The sequence below is a fragment of the Myzus persicae genome, unplaced genomic scaffold (genome assembly GCF_001856785.1).
Source record: "Myzus persicae strain clone G006 unplaced genomic scaffold, MPER_G0061.0, whole genome shotgun sequence".
NCBI classification, from domain to species: domain Eukaryota; kingdom Metazoa; phylum Arthropoda; class Insecta; order Hemiptera; family Aphididae; genus Myzus; species Myzus persicae.
This window is the reverse complement of record NW_019101783.1, coordinates 453,468-470,027: the sequence shown is the minus strand read 5'-3', so window position 1 is coordinate 470,027 and position 16,560 is coordinate 453,468. Positions and strand designations below refer to the sequence as shown.

At 28.4% G+C, this 16,560-nt stretch overlaps 1 protein-coding gene across 3 annotated transcripts; it reads left to right on the top strand.

Moving 5' to 3' along the window:
- The first annotated feature begins 3,561 nt into the window (after nt 1–3,561).
- On the top strand, nt 3,562–16,551 carry LOC111030387 (neo-calmodulin-like). Of its 3 annotated transcripts, none has more exons than XM_022309845.1 (8): nt 3,562–3,732; nt 6,503–6,722; nt 9,642–9,843; nt 10,567–10,710; nt 11,205–11,314; nt 15,239–15,329; nt 15,439–15,495; nt 16,296–16,551. In XM_022309845.1, exons 2-8 carry the CDS (start codon nt 6,645–6,647, stop codon nt 16,388–16,390), a joined length of 777 nt encoding a protein of 258 aa, XP_022165537.1. In that variant the 5' UTR covers nt 3,562–3,732; nt 6,503–6,644; the 3' UTR covers nt 16,391–16,551. The 3 variants fall into 3 exon arrangements, with proteins under 3 accessions (XP_022165537.1, XP_022165536.1, XP_022165538.1); XM_022309844.1 differs by having other exon boundaries at nt 6,358–6,722; XM_022309846.1 differs by lacking the exon at nt 6,503–6,722.
- Nucleotides 16,552–16,560: the final 9 nt, after the last annotated feature.

The window sequence follows — 16,560 nt, the reverse complement described above, 5'->3', positions numbered from 1 at the left end:
GGATTAGAGAAAACCGTAGCAAAACATTATCTTACAGTTATATTATGTATAGGTACTTACAGCCGTAATATGACGTTTTTAAGTTTAAAACTTCGTTGTTTGTACAGATTTAACATAATAACGTTGTTTATTTGTTTGAATTATCCATATATATTTTGGTATTTTTCACCTTTTGTCGTTTGATCAACACGAATCCTATATTATAATAAATAATATATTTTATTTTGTATCCATTTATTTTTTGTTGTGATTTTGAATACCAATCATAATTTTTATATGATTAAGGATACTAGAACAATTTGCAAAACTACACGTCACAAAACGATACTTGATTAGTACCTATGGCCTATGGTCTGCTATGACTAATAAGTATACGCCATACGGCCATGAAAACTATACACAATGTGTACATCGTGTCGTTGTTGATAAAATTGTTCTTGTAACGTATATTATAAGTATCTGTGCAATATTAAGAAATACAATACGTTTGTTGTTTTACAAATCGTAGAATTATTAACAGAATATTGGATATCCAATTATGATCAAGTGGATCAACATTTATATGATATATGCGTAAAAAATAAACAATATAAATACGTATTAAAGTCTCTTAATAAAATGATTTCAAAACGCTTAAAACTAATTAATTGCAATCCTATAAAATGTATGGGCGCTGCAACAGAACCCTTTTAGGAGTAAATCCGTACATTATTGGGCGTAATATTTCCCTTTTTAATTGCACGTTTGGGCACATATATTTCTTTCCATATATTTGCATATTATACTGATTCTGACTTCTGAGCCTATTAGCGTTACCCAAAAGACATCGAGGTTGGCTAATAGTCTTCCAAAAATATTCAAATGTATATATATTTTTTAAACGTCCTTGTTTTATTCTTGTGTGTATTTTTTTAATTTCTGATCAGTTCAACTCATTTTTATGTTATTCATTAACTTTTTGCAGCAAAACGTTGTAATATTTTTTTTTGTAATTTCGTGTATTTTTTTTTTCTTTAAGATAAGTTTCCCAACATTTTTGTTCAAATTTTAATTTTTCATTAGTTTCTTTTCTTAATGTATTTGTTATATTTCCTCCAATACTGCTGATTTTGAAATTTACCAAATTTCGATGAATGTACATTTAAAATATTTGTATGATTTGGACGTTGCTTATAAAACTGTCGGTTATAATCTGAATGAAAAGATTCCGGGCCATTAGTTGTACTTGGGTATGAAAATGGCTCCTCGGCAAAGACGAGAGGTAGGAATTTTAAAACCTTAAAATATATATAAGTATTAAGTATGTACATAATCAGAAAAGTTTACCACATCAGGAGGAGCTATGAGCTTGAGCTCTACAACACCATGTTGAACCTCACCAGACTCTAAATCAACCATCAAACGTGTTATCATTGTTATGCCCAAAATATATACTTGTTTTCGTTCTCTAGAATATTTTAATAACCAATTAAACCATGTGAAGTTATCGATTTAAAACGATACTTTAAATGAATATGATACCTATATCGATTCAAAGTACAAATATTAACTTTTTTGTAAAATATTCATATAATATTTAGGGTTATAGTACATAATAATCATAACATAAAATCAAATAAATGCGTTTTTGAATGCAGATCATCTCGATATCGATGCTAAATTCAAAATAGTATAATAATAATATTTTAATGTAATACTAAATACGTATTAAATGCTTAATATACTGTTTTGCTATCTGAAAAAGCAATATCATGTATTGTAAAGCTATCAGTATAAGGCAATTTAGATCATTTGGGAGGTTATTGGTTAATGATGGCTTCGAGAGGGTCAGAACTTTTTAGATATTTTTTTGACCCAGTGCTATTTCTCTAAAAGAAATGTTTACTTGACATATTTTTCAACAGTTCACCAATTAGGTTTATTCATTATTAATATTATTTTTCTCTTTTAAATTCGGACAACTAGTAATAAGAAAATGTATTTAACGACAACCACAAGTTGTTCTAATTCTGCAATTGCATTTTTGATCTACTATTCCTGTACGCTGAAGTTGGCACGCAACATTTGTAACCCATTTAGATTCTGATTGATGCGCAATAGGAATGCGTATTATTGATTTCAAATTTGAAAATGTTATCACGTCCAGAACATGAAGTATAAATGTCGAAGACATTTAAGAAGTCGTTCGAATTTTCTCCTATATAAGTACTGATGTACCTACCTATTTATACCAGCCAGGCTATAGGACTGGGGCTAGAAAATCCATATAGAATTTGAAATATTTGAAAAATTTTCCCTTGCAATGACCTTGCAATAGTGTTGGCAAATATATCGAATAAATAAAACAAACGAATGATTGTAATACCAACATAGGTTTATAAGTTTTGCTTTTAATATTATTGATAAATCGAGGTCAAAAGTCTTAAAAAAATTAACAACTAGCCTCTAAAAAAAAAGTTTTTGGTATGAAATAACTGTCAAAATGCTTAGTCAATTATTAATACCGATAATAAGCAATAACTAAATAGGTATTTCTACCTACTTAAAAAAAAATCAGTCCAAAAGATAATAATATTCATATTTCATAGCATTAAGACATTTATAAACTGTTTCGAGGTACAATAAAAATAAGTATAAAACATAAAAACTTTTAAAAATACGCATTTCTAAGGTTTGTTGATTAAAAACAATACTGTAATATGGTTAGGGTGTAATATTAAAATATTACCTACCAATAAATATAATATTATTTTTGAATCGAATCGAGATTTTCTTTTTAACGATTCTAATTAGTAAATGTTATATAAGAGTTATGTAAACCAAACTGTTGTATGAAAAACATAATAAATTAGAGGTAATGTATGTAGAGATTTTGTGTTTGTAAAAAAATGTGATATATTTTCGTATTTTTAAAAATACGATAGGGAATTCAACTAATTAAAAACTAAGAGATTTAAAACATTAAGCAGGTATAGTATTTATAATCAGGTACCTATACCAATATGAATAGAACATGTTAATAATAATTAAAAATAATAATAATTATGACAATAATTGTATTTCTGTAATTTCTTATACACCGACAATCTGTTATTTTCGTAAACCCAATAAAAATAAATACATATTGTTGGATGATGAATTACGTTACAACTAATACAAGTGTTATATAATATAAACATGTACACCTAGTTATTGTATAAAACTATAAAAGTACCTATACAAAAGTGTTCTGTAAATAATAATATGTAATAGAAAGGTTTAAATGATAATCCATATCGAGTTTGAAGAATACTAATTTATTGAAATGTGTTCTCTACACAAATATACGTATAGCTCTTATTATGATGCTTTATGGGTGCTTACATCAGATTCACATAAAAAAAAAAATGAAATTGACGTGATTGAGGAGATGTAGATACGAAACAAACATAAACAAAATCGTATACCTACGTAGATATAATTTAAGAGTAGTTTTTCAGAGATAAATTTGATCCTCCGGCAAACATACGTAATTCGTAATCATACGAGTATAAAAGTCAAAAGACAAACATAAACACTGCAGTATTATAACGCTTCAGTTATGATGTACTTGGGCACGTAAATTTATGTCACACAATATTGTTCAGTTCTATCAAACATTCGAAAATATATTATATACCTGCTGGTATAGATTTAGAGTTCGTTAGGTTTTGGATACTGTTGTGTTGTCGTCTGTTTTAAATAGTCATTATGGTAAGTTTTACTTTTTTTTCCTATGATAGCCGATTAGTTTATTATATTATAATTTACCAACTATTCTACGTATTTTATTACTTTTGATTTGATTTTTATAATCATGTCGAAACATTAACAGCAGAACATTGAGAATAGTTTAACTATATTTTATGTCGATCGCGCACCTAGGAATTCGAACGGTTATAAATAAAACCGATTATTAAAAATGTAAGAAATTAATTAGTTGAAATAATTTGATATGAAAAAATTAACTTAATTTACATGACTTACACGAACAATTATGTATTTTATAAAGTTAAGTACCTACATTTCAACATTTATAATGAAATGTGCGACATATACGATATACATAATGTACGTTATATTATGTGCATTAGATAATACACTATTTCAGTATACTCAAAACTTTACTTTGTAAATAAATTGTTTTGTGCACCACGTTTTAATCTTTAATTAATTGTTTATTAAAACACCTTTTGTTAAAAAAAAAACATACTTTAATATTATTTTTATGTGTAAGTTTTATGTAATTACTAATTTGGCAGTAATTAAGAGAACGCTTCGACCGCAGTGTTGTTCCTGTCTTACGCACGCGTCTCATGGCAAAACTTCGTACCGGATTCTTACTACAGTTTATTTATGGTCAATATTTTAGAAAATTATATATTATCTAATGTTAATATTTTAATTTTATTTGAAGAGAATATAATCTATAGTTCACAAGTGATAAGTTTTTTAAACATTTTTCTTTAAGATTAAATATAAATATACCTATTCAAATAATTTATTTTTAATTAATATTTATTTTCAAATTTATGTAACTCGTCTTAAAATAAATGTGTAAAAAAAACTCTTTGCTCGGCACAGTTTATATTTTCCTCTTCTATACAAATTCGATAATACTTATGTAAATTTTCTATAGCATTAGTTAACTAAAAATAAACTGTAGTAAAAAGCGTACGTATAGTTTTAATACATTACGCATCACGCGTCTGTATGACAGTGACAACCCCTGAGGGTATTGCGCCATCAAAAAATATTTTTACTGTTTAGGGCTTTAGGCTGCAGAGCATAATATTCAGTATAAATTATTGTATTGACATGATTTATTTTACAATCCTACAAAACTTAATGAACTGCTACGCTAAGTTTACGTGTATAGATTTATTATTGGTAAATTATTTGAGGGGTACAAGGGCGTCACCTCAATACCTCATCTAGTAACTAATCATCGACTCGTCACACAATAAGTAAAACATGTTCTCTATAGTTATTAATTTAAAACTGTAATTTTATAAGGAAATCGTTTGGGTGCTTTGCTGATGTGTATTATATATACCTAATTAGAATAAAATGATTCGTAATAATGGAAAAGAGCCGCGTCAGCCCTGTGTAGGTAATGTACGTCACCTATCGAGATAATATTATTTAGGTTACTGCGCGCGAAATCCCTCTGAAAAACACTAAATAAAAAACTGTAGATTATGCACCAGCTGCGCACATAAAAAACATCGACAACATCTCGCTGTTAGCGTGTTAAATAATATGTTCAGTATATTGTCGTCGAGAGGAAGAAATATTAAATAAAAAAAAGGTAGGTACTATACACACAACAGTTTATATACCTACCCTTCATTGTATGAGATTATGTATATATAGGTACATGTATTTTTATATGTGTGTCATTTGTGTGTATATATATATATAATATATATTAGTGTCGTCTGTTTGGGTAATCGATTTTCAAGCACGCGAGTGAAAAATAAAAACCTCCGCTCGCCGACATCGCGTCCTGCAGCTGACTATATAAGCTAAAAGGGATGATAATAAATATACAATAATACTACGTGTAATGTCGTCGGGTGCGGGATAATAGAGGGATGTGACCAATACGGAAGTGGAGAGAAAAGAGAAGAAAGAATTAAGTCACCTACGGGCTACGATACACAATATATGGATTTAAAGTATATAATATAATGTATATACCGTATATTATTATACCGACCTAGAGAAAAGCGGTGGTAAGGCGTGGTGGGGCGGTGGCACAAAGATTTGTCGCCGCCGACACCGCCGCTGAAAATTCGATATATCGGAGGGCGGGGACCGGTCGGACGGACGCGGATGATGGAAACACTTCTTACCCTAGATAGAGAGAGAGAGAGAGAGAGAGAGAGAGAGAGAGAGAGAGAGAGAGAGAGAGGGGAGAGAGAGAGAGAGAGAGAGAGAGAGAGAGAGGAGTGAAAGAGCTAGTGAGAGAGAGGACGGAACGAGAGCGAGGAAGAAAAGGGCGCATGCGATTTTTCGTTTAAAAAAAAACCCCCCCCGTGTTTCGGATAAACTCGGTGTGCTCGTTCCCGTCGCCGTCGACGACGCCGCCGTCGCGTGAGCGTTATTTCGCCCGCCGCGATTACGAACGCTCGTGCAGTCGTCGTCATGCAGCATCTCCGAGGCCCAGCGAAAGACCATCACAGTACGTGAACACACCTCACCACTCTATCGCGATATACTATACGCATAGGAGACGACACCTTGCCCCGGCACAGAGGACACAGATTTATACACATTATTATATCGTACATTAAATTGTTGTCACTGTCGTAATTATTATTGTATATTATATAGAAAAACGTACACGTTTGTCGTCTTGATTTGACGACACGACATTTGGTGTGGAGAAACACATGCGACACACTGCACAGGGAGAGAGAGAGATATTTCGATGTAAATAATTATTACTGCAGTATATTGTATTCGAAAATTGAAACAGATTGGTCGTTGACGCAGTTCTCACGCGTTTCGGAGGCACGCGGATGTATACACGTTATATTGTATAAAGAGCATTTTGACTTACCCGTTTGGGCGAACATTTCGTTTAACTGTACCATACATATTATCATAGAATATCTATCATGGACGGTAAAATATCATCGGTATTCGAAAAATACTTTTCGCCATCACCGCTGGTGAACCAAATAAGGAATTTTGTCGTGAGTACTTTATTTAAATGATAATATTATTATAGGTACCTACACATAGATACCTAAAATATTATAATACAATATAAATTATAATTATATGTATTAATTTAATCAACTTGCATTACAGTTTAAAGTGCACAGCGACTGTACACTCTAAAAATGACTCAAGTTAGTTTAAACATTTTTAAGTGTATACACTTATACGTAAATACAATTGTAGGTACCTAAGACTAAAATTTAATTAGAACAATTTATAAACTTAAATCAAAATTATTTTCGATGTTTGTTCTAATACAGTTTTTAAAAATATTATTCACTATACAATTTTAATAAAATGTATTTATAAAAAATCTAAGCATCAAGTCGTTGTTGTATTGAAAGAAGTACATAATAATTAAAAACATTTGACAAGATTAGCCATTACATAATAATGCAACGAGGAAATATAAATTAGCATTTATGTCTATATTATGTATTCTTATTTGGCACGAAAATACATGTTTGAACAATTAATAGTGTTTGGATTCTATCCTAACACTATTTTTAATTGGGTCTAGGACGGTTTGGTTTGAAATCACACAATTTCGTTTGTTATGACAATCGTCAAACTGTCAAAGTAATTTAAAACAATAATGATGAATTGGCAAATAAAAGTTCATTACAATTCTCACAGCAATGTTTTAAAAATCATTCAAATTAACTTAAGAAAATGGAAATGCTTTTGAAATATTTATGGCGTTACTGAACATATAGATTTTCATATTCAATGTGGGTTTCATTTTTTTTTTTTTTTTAAATAGTTTTAAAATGTTTAATTCTTACTATTTAGTTAGGTTGATAAATTTGAAATTAAAATATTACGTTTTATTGAATATGTCAGAAAAAAATATAATTTAAAATAAATGATATATTTTAATTCACATTAAACGTTTGTTACGATGATGTAAAACAGTATGAATTCTACGTTTAATGGGATGTGTGTGAAATGTGAATTCTGTTGAATTAAGATAGGCACTTAAGGGTTGATATCGTTTTAAAGGTTTAATAGCTATAGACGAGACTATAGATAAAGAAAACTAATGGAATTCTAAATTGATTTATCTACATTTGAGAATAATACAAGTACTTATATATAATAAATGAAAATGTATTTTTTCCATTGTATCAAAAACCAATTAAAAATAGCGTTTTTAAGAACGTTAGGTATACATACAACATAATATATCAAAAACATTATACAATAAACTGACCTTTAAAATGTTGAAACTGAACATTTAACTATTAAAGACAATATGAGAGAAATGTTTTTTTAGGACTTCAAAATCTAAAAAATAACTGTCATCAAGATAAAATAAACTTAAACCTACAAAAACATTTAAAAATATTGATAACAAACAAACTACATTTATCGATTCAGTATAGACTTTTATTTATATAGTCATGATTAAAATTTAAAAGTATAGGTACAATGCAGCAAATTTTAATATTTTATTTTCAACTTTCTGTACACAGCTATTATTATGTGTAGTGACCTGAGGAATATTCTATAGTTAATATTCAAAAGTAAAGAAGATTTATTTATATTAAAAAAAAGATTGTTACACAAAACTCAACTCATAATAAATAACTCTATCTTGATTCCCAATAAAATTGTAAGTTCAAATCTTAAAAATATTATATAAGAAATTATAAACTGATCTTCTACACTACAAATGTTTGAATAGGCTATATCTCATATTATATATAGGTAGTTGCGTGATGAAATGAATAAAGTGGTAGACAGTTTTAAATTGACCCTTTTCTTTCCAGTGCATTAATTCTCGTATATTCCCCGTGGTCGTATTCTATACTAATTATGTTATAAAATGCTTTATAATGTTTTGGGTACCTATTCTTTGGTACTTATATTACGTACAATCGTTTCTCAATTTTTAAAAACCTTTATATACTTACTTGTTCAAGTGGTAACAGTTGTTTAAAAAGCAACATAACTAAACGTTAATTTATTATTAATAATAATCTATTATCTATACGGAAATTGTAAAATCGTGTAGTCGTTCAATTTAAAACTAAATCGAAATCAAAAACTATATTGTACATATTTTTTCGTACCTATAATAAATGTACGGGAGTATAATATATTAATATGATATATGGTTCTGTAAGAGAAACAAGAGTACATAGGCACAGCTGGATTTTTTGTTTTTGAATTTATGATTGATGCGAGGATGAACCAAAATGATAGTTGGTATAATATATTTCAATATTTCACGACCACTTTTTTCCCTGATGTAAACTTGCGAGTTGGAAAATTTAACATATTACAATTTATCGAATGTACCATTATGTTCATTAGTCATAAACTCATAAATGTATAGTGTTCAATGTAAAAAGAATACAATTTTTTCTTGATAATTTAAAGACTTCAGAAGCTAGGACTATATAGGTAGGTACTTGACACTATTGTAAAAATTAAAGAATATGCCAGAAAAATAGCAGTATCCTCATTTTACCTATAGTTTACTTTTAAACGAGTTAAACGTATTATATAGGTATAACTATTGATTATAATTTATAGTATATGAAACATTTATAATAATACATAATCGTTTAAGTGCATAATGTGAGTTCAATAAAAATATTTATGAATTTTTTGTAATAAATTAAAATATCTTATTATTTACAATTAAACGAACATAAATATTATGGTTTTGCGGATATTAGCCGCAAAACATTTCAATTCGTCACGCATCACACGGTAAATTACACTTAAAAATTTATAATTTAGATAAGGCAAAACTGATGTTTTATGTATACCAGTAATATTGTGTGTCAATAAAATAGTATTTTAGTTAGTCGTCTATAGTAGACGTAAAGTCACCCACGTGAGAATGTAGTTTGTTTTTTACTGTATAATATATAATATAGAATCGGCAAATAGACGAGCAAACACCACAAAACGTAAGCACACAACCAACTGCGGTTGCAAAACATCACGGTAATAATGTAGTGAACGGCACCGCTCCGAAACCCACGAGCAACGAAAAACCAACGGAAATCCAAATACATCCACAACCCGCTCAGCCTGCCGATAGAAACTTAGTGCATGTTACCAAAGCACAGATGAAAGGTGACACAATGTTATATATAGAACAAAACACTAATAATTGCAATTACAGTTAAAATCGTATGATTTCAAGACGAACACTCGAAAAATAGTACGAGAAAAGAATTATTCTTGCTTATATTTATTGTACATAGATTCGATACGCGTGATTCAATATAAAATTATAATATACGCTTACAAACTTTATAATATATTATATGTACATAAATAGCAAACGCCAATTTTCATATCTTTTTTTTTTATTTATACTGCAATTTTCATAATACGTACCTAATGTAATCGTTCAGTCGTGATTATACTTAGGGTACCTACTCAGAGGGATAAAAAATTTAATTTTAATTTAATATTCGATGTGTCAGTAATAACTGTTTTAAATTTAAAAAAATGTCATTTATAAACCTTAATTTATGTGTATTTTAATTAAATACTAATTAGGAAAGTATTATTTTCTGGTAAACATGGAGAGATAATCCTCCCGGAGTCGCGCATATTCTGAATAAATGTACAATATTTTATAATATTTAACAATAGCTATTTAATTGTGTACTTTTTTGTGAAATCGCTACTATTAATATTCAATTTTAAACCACAGAGTCTAATATATTGTGTGATTATAAACAATATTCTTTTCGTAAATTTTTCGAGTGTTCAATTTTTAGTTATCTAACAAATAATATTTATATTTAAAATAGACAAAGACTAATCGATTTTACATCTTCGTTATAGAATTTCAAGAAGCGTTTAGGTTATTCGATAAAGACGGTGACGGCAGCATCACTAAAGAGGAATTGGGACGAGTTATGCGGAGTCTTGGACAGTTCGCTAGAGAAGAAGAATTGGAACAAATGTTGCAAGAAGTCGACATTGATGGTATATATTATGCATTAATTTTATTAATGTATGTCTAAGAATAAATGGGTCAAATTATTTGAATAATCAAATCGAACCGAACTTGAATGACATAGACGTGAGCTCAAATATATGTGAATAATATATCAACATAATTTAATATTGCGCATAGTTTATAAGTGAATTTTACGCCAAAATAGACTCGATGATCTTGGACAGAATAAAAAAAATGTACCTTTTATTTTAATATACCAATAGTCCAATACCGCAATATCAATTGGCATATTAATAATATGATTTTTGATAATTTAAACTATAATTTTAGTAATAATAATATAATATAAACATAATAACACAATATAGTTTAAAACTCGAGACATTTGTGTTATGTACCTATCTACGATGTTTCTAATTTTTAACTTTAAACTAAAATCATTATTAAGAGGTTAACGTATTATATCAAACATTTAATGAAATGGGGCATCGTTAACATGTTCTGCTATGTTATAATATAGGCGATGGAGCGTTCAGTTTTCAAGAGTTTGTAGAAATTGTGTACAATATGGGTGGTACAGCAGAAAAAACGGCAGACCAAGAGGAAAAAGAGCTCCGAGACGCGTTTAGGGTACGTTTAAATATTATATTTTTTTTTTTTTTTTAGTTTATTATCTATCTATGGTGATGGGACAAAAAGTGGCTTAAAGATTTAATAATCCTCACAGGAAAACTGTATATTGTCACTTATACGTTTTACAAACAACTTAAAATAGGTACTCGATACTCGGTACAAAATTCGTTGTAGTTATCTAGTAGAAAAACATATCAACAAATATGGCATGCTACTAAATACTTTTCTTCTGCAAGGAAATTTGAAGAATCATAGATATGTTTTTGGATATAGTGCAGAGGAAAAATACTTAGTAGCATGCTACATTTTGTTAAAAAATTTAATGAATTAAAAAGTATATACTTCTTATATAGACTGATTTTTAGAATAACAAAAAAAACTGCATAAACTGTATAATGAATAATGATGTTATATTAAAGTATTCAAAGTTACCTATGCATATTTAAGAGCATTCGATGTGAGAAAAGTATAAAATTTAATTAAACGTGATTATAATACCTATAGGTCTTAGATTAATATTTGCTTTTCTATAAACAATGCGTTACTCAAAATCGGTTACGAAAAAAGTGTTGTTTCTAGCCCAAAAACAAATGTATGTTAAAATGTATGGAAACCTTTTAAAAATATTTTATTTATGACCTCTATGTCATCATTATTAAAATGGTGTGATATAAAATAAAATATATAATGCATTGTAGTAATTAAACAGATAGCTGATAGGTATATGTTATTTTGTCGATAAGACTCAAAAAATATATTATTTAACTACCTATCTATATACATTTTTTTTATTTAAAAAGATTTTATTTACAATTTCTGCAGTTCACAAAGTATAAAAAGTAAGTTTGATGCAAAGGACTATGGGAAGTGCCAACCGACCTGGAACTATTTAAGTAGATATTGTGGTTTTTTAATCTTAGTAGGTCTCTAGGCCAAAATATTTCTAGTTTTCCGTGTACCTACCTACAGTAGCGGGTAATGAGATGGAGGATAATTATTTAATTATTGAATTACTACAAGAGTGTAAATTAGTATAACATTTAGAGTAATTATAACTAACTAAATAAATAATTAAAAAACAATTTATGTAGTGTAAGATGTTTCTAAAAAAAAACTATTTTTATAGTCGTATGTTCAATGTACCCAACTACATATTATAATCATAATAATGTTTGTCTGCCAGTAAAACAGTAACCCTTTGTGAATTGCCATTAATTGCATATTTACATGGAACATAATAAATATACCTAGTTTGTTTTTCATTTCGAAATAGATACCGTACGAAAATATAATATATTCTTTGAGTTTTGACGATAACCTATACCTATTTTAAACGTTTTTGCACATAACATTTATTTATTACTAATATAATATAAACGATGCCTTAACAAATATATTCGGAGTTAAGTGTACGAGGACGGCGTTTTGGGACCTATAGTCTATAGTATAGACTCTATACTTACTATAGTTTAAAATAATACAGTTTCACGCGTTCACTTCTGGTTCTATGTCGTAGCGTTTTGTACATTATATTACTATCAATAGTGTTTTCATCTTCGTGTTTCCTCATATGATCGTGTAATGTGGTTGCCATCACTTAGGTATGGGGGAAAATAAAACCAGCTTATACACGTACCTTTTTATATTATTAAATTTGAAAAGCCATTAAAAATTTAGAAGAGATAAAAAGATAAACTGTTCGTTACACCATTTGTGTGTGTATATAACGATCAACGATGCGTATACATTATGACAAAAGGTAGGTACATATATATATTATGGATTTATAGCCATTAGCCTATATATATACATGGGAGTATACAATAATAATGTACAATGTATATTACTATTTTATTTACGAGGTCTTTGGTTTAACGTCCCGAGGGTAAATAAATGCATACATTAAAGTTCAGAACAATACAACTTTTGGCTTTTGACTCGGAATGGGTCTTACTATAAAATATTCAACACACTCTGAACCACGACTGCTGCGATAACTACAACTGAAACGAGTATATTTAGTACCTACATCATGAACTGCTGAAATAAAATGATTACTTCGTAGAACAATAATATCACGAAGAAGTAATATATTTGTCAACTATAACCTGCTTTTGATATCAATTAATAATAATAATCGATAAATGGGTTCGAAAAGTTGTTCATAATTCATACACCACGAGACTACGTCATAACATGATTCGTATTAACCGTACGCTGCAAATACAATCCAATTATTATTTTTCTAATAATCAATAGGTATATGAAATACTATATTATTTTAATAAAATATGAAACTTTAATATTCGATTACTGTAACCCTGTCTGAGTAATTTACCTATTATATTTACGATATTTCAAGTAGATATTTCAATAATAATTAATATCGTGGTGTACATATTATATAGGTGGGTAATATATAAATAGCAAAACTAATTGCTTTAAGCACTTTATTTGTTGTTAATATTCAATAAATTAGAAATTAATTGCAATTCTCAAATATTTAAAAACGTGTAACACGATATTTAATTAATATGAAGAAAAACCTCACAATCATGAAAGGAATTTCAATATTTTTATACGCCTACCTATGACCAGCTATAGGTAGTTCAATTGCATAGGTGAAAATAACTGAGAAGTAATGATATTAAATGCGTATTTAAAATCTGTTCTATAAGTAAATTAATATTAAAACGTTGAACATTTCTAATATTATAATACTATATTGTATTCACGAGCCACGCTGTAGATGGTGAGTATATTTTAAACAATCATTAAATAGGTAAAAGTAAAATTAAATTGTTGCATTATGAAAATGTTATCCCAGCAAATTTTATTTTATACAATCTTACAATGCGTTTTAAATTACCCAACTTTAGCACACATTTTATTCCAATCAAAAATTCATTTTTTATTTCATGTTTTAAAGATACTAGATAGTTTAGCATTTAATATAAAATATTATATAGGTAGGTACAAGATCTTTTGCTATTTACATGTCAAACACCTTTAAACGCTTTATAAACTTTTAATATATAACATTAAGACTTACATAAATTCACATTAACTATTAAGTACTTATGTATATATTATTAACAGATGTATTAAAACTTTTAAAATACATAATGGGTTTAAAATAAAAGCGAATAAAGATTTTTATATGTCTGTTTAAAAACAGTTTAAAGTTTAACAATTTTTCTTTTAAATCGTAAGTCGGAAAGTTTTTTTCATCCCAGCTATACGAGAAAAATAGCAGACAAAATATTCATTAATCAGTTGGGCGTCTTTGTTTTTTTTTTTTTTTACCAGAAATATTATTGTTAATACAAAAACACAAAATAAATAATATAACCATTAACAGATTTTTGTAATCGCTTTGCTTTAATTATTTTAAAATAAAATGCAAATTAAAATTTAAAAAAAAAAAAAACCATTAACAACCATTATTTTTTCAAACACTAAAAATATATTTTAGTTATAAGAGGTGTGAAACATGTTTTAAATGGTGAAAATGAAGATCATAACCAACTTTAAAATATTATACTCAAATCAACTACACCTTAACACATTATATTCTTCATATTTCATCTAACCACCTCTGCGGCTTCGAGTCGCGATTCTGTAGACCTCACATTTAACAAATTTCATAACGGTACGTCGGTACCTATACTCTCGATTTATTACCCTCTGTTTCCTCCCTACCTCATGAGAAACCAATCTCTAATTTCTATACCAACTTATTTCACCTCTTATGGAAGTAACCAGTCACTTCACTAAATGTTACGCCGGATTAATCAGGAGGAAATTGTATTTTTCTTAGATGAAAATTCAGTAATATACAAACATATAAATACGTATACCTATTGACGTTTTTTTTCCAAAAAACACAAAAAGTGTTTACTGGACTAAATATGGTTTCAGGTATTTGACAAACATAACAGAGGATATATAAGTGCGTCGGACTTGAGAGCTGTCCTTCAATGTTTGGGTGAAGATTTGTCAGAAGAAGAAAGTAAGTATATGTAACGACGTAACGTTTAAAAAAAGTTCCAACTATCTACGTGTTAGGTATTACGGGCCTCATAAATATTTTTTTTTTCCTTGCTTTATTCATTCTACAGTTGAGGATATGATCAAGGAAGTAGACGTGGACGGAGATGGAAGAATCGATTTTTACGGTAAGTACCTACCAAACGGTTCTCGAAATAACTATAATAATATTGTACCTATATTATAACAAATTAATTCGCTTCGAGATATAGACATACAACGCCCAATATCATCAAAAGACTTAGTTGAATAACCTAAAATTACAAGGACCACACATAGTCCAATATAATCGTTTACATATAGGACATTCCTTACTACTTAGTCACTCTTTTAAACTTGGACTTTTTGTACACTTCATTCAAATGAGTGTATCTGTGTCCTGTGACCTCCCTCATATTTTATTTGACTTCAATGATCTGCAGGTTAAACGTCAAATTCTATTTGACTCTTAAATCTTTTAATATTTCTTTCAATCTTTATTATATTTTAAACACCAAACCTTACCAGCTATAAAACTGGTTATTATTTTTATTTTCGAGGTTGGCTTCATTGTATAGTCAAAGTATTGAAGACTGCTAATTTTAGATCAACTTCTCACAATCACGTCTATATAAACCTCTTAACTCAACATAAAAAAATTAATTTTTTGTTTGCCACCCTTTAGTGTCCTGCACTATTGCCAGTAAATGTAAAACTTGAAGAGTGAAGAGTTAATGTAAAATCTTATACAATTTACATATATTCGATGAACGAAAATATACTTAGTTAAATTTTAGCAATTTAGAAACCATTAAGGTTATATTAAGAAAGGTTATCAGCTTTTATATTTTATAAATAAAATAATTTTTAATATCATAATTCAATTTGCAAAATTAAAATATTGAAAAAATATGTACACTACATTAGAACTCATTAATTGTATTTACAGAGTTTGTGAATGCCCTTGGAGAACCAGGAGATGATTATGATGAAAATGATGAAGACGAAGAAGACATTTACCCCCAATTGGACATTCAAACATAGCTTTCAAACAGTCAAATGTTTTAGTATGATAATAACAAGTCCAGTTAAAATTGAATTATCAAAATTGATAATAATATTTTTTGTAAACTTAGGTTAAAATGTTAAGAACTTACCCATTTTGTAATTTCTATCAGGAATAAACACACCAATATCTGTTTTTATTTTGCCAA

Coding starts and splice junctions, on each gene's coding strand:
- LOC111030387 (XM_022309845.1), top strand. CDS start 6,645: ATGGACGGTAAAATATCATCGGTATTCGAAAAATACTTTTCGCCATCA. Junction 11,315..15,238: donor AGCTCCGAGACGCGTTTAGG/GTACGTTTAAAT, acceptor ATATGGTTTCAG/GTATTTGACAAACATAACAG. Junction 15,496..16,295: donor TGGAAGAATCGATTTTTACG/GTAAGTACCTAC, acceptor TTGTATTTACAG/AGTTTGTGAATGCCCTTGGA.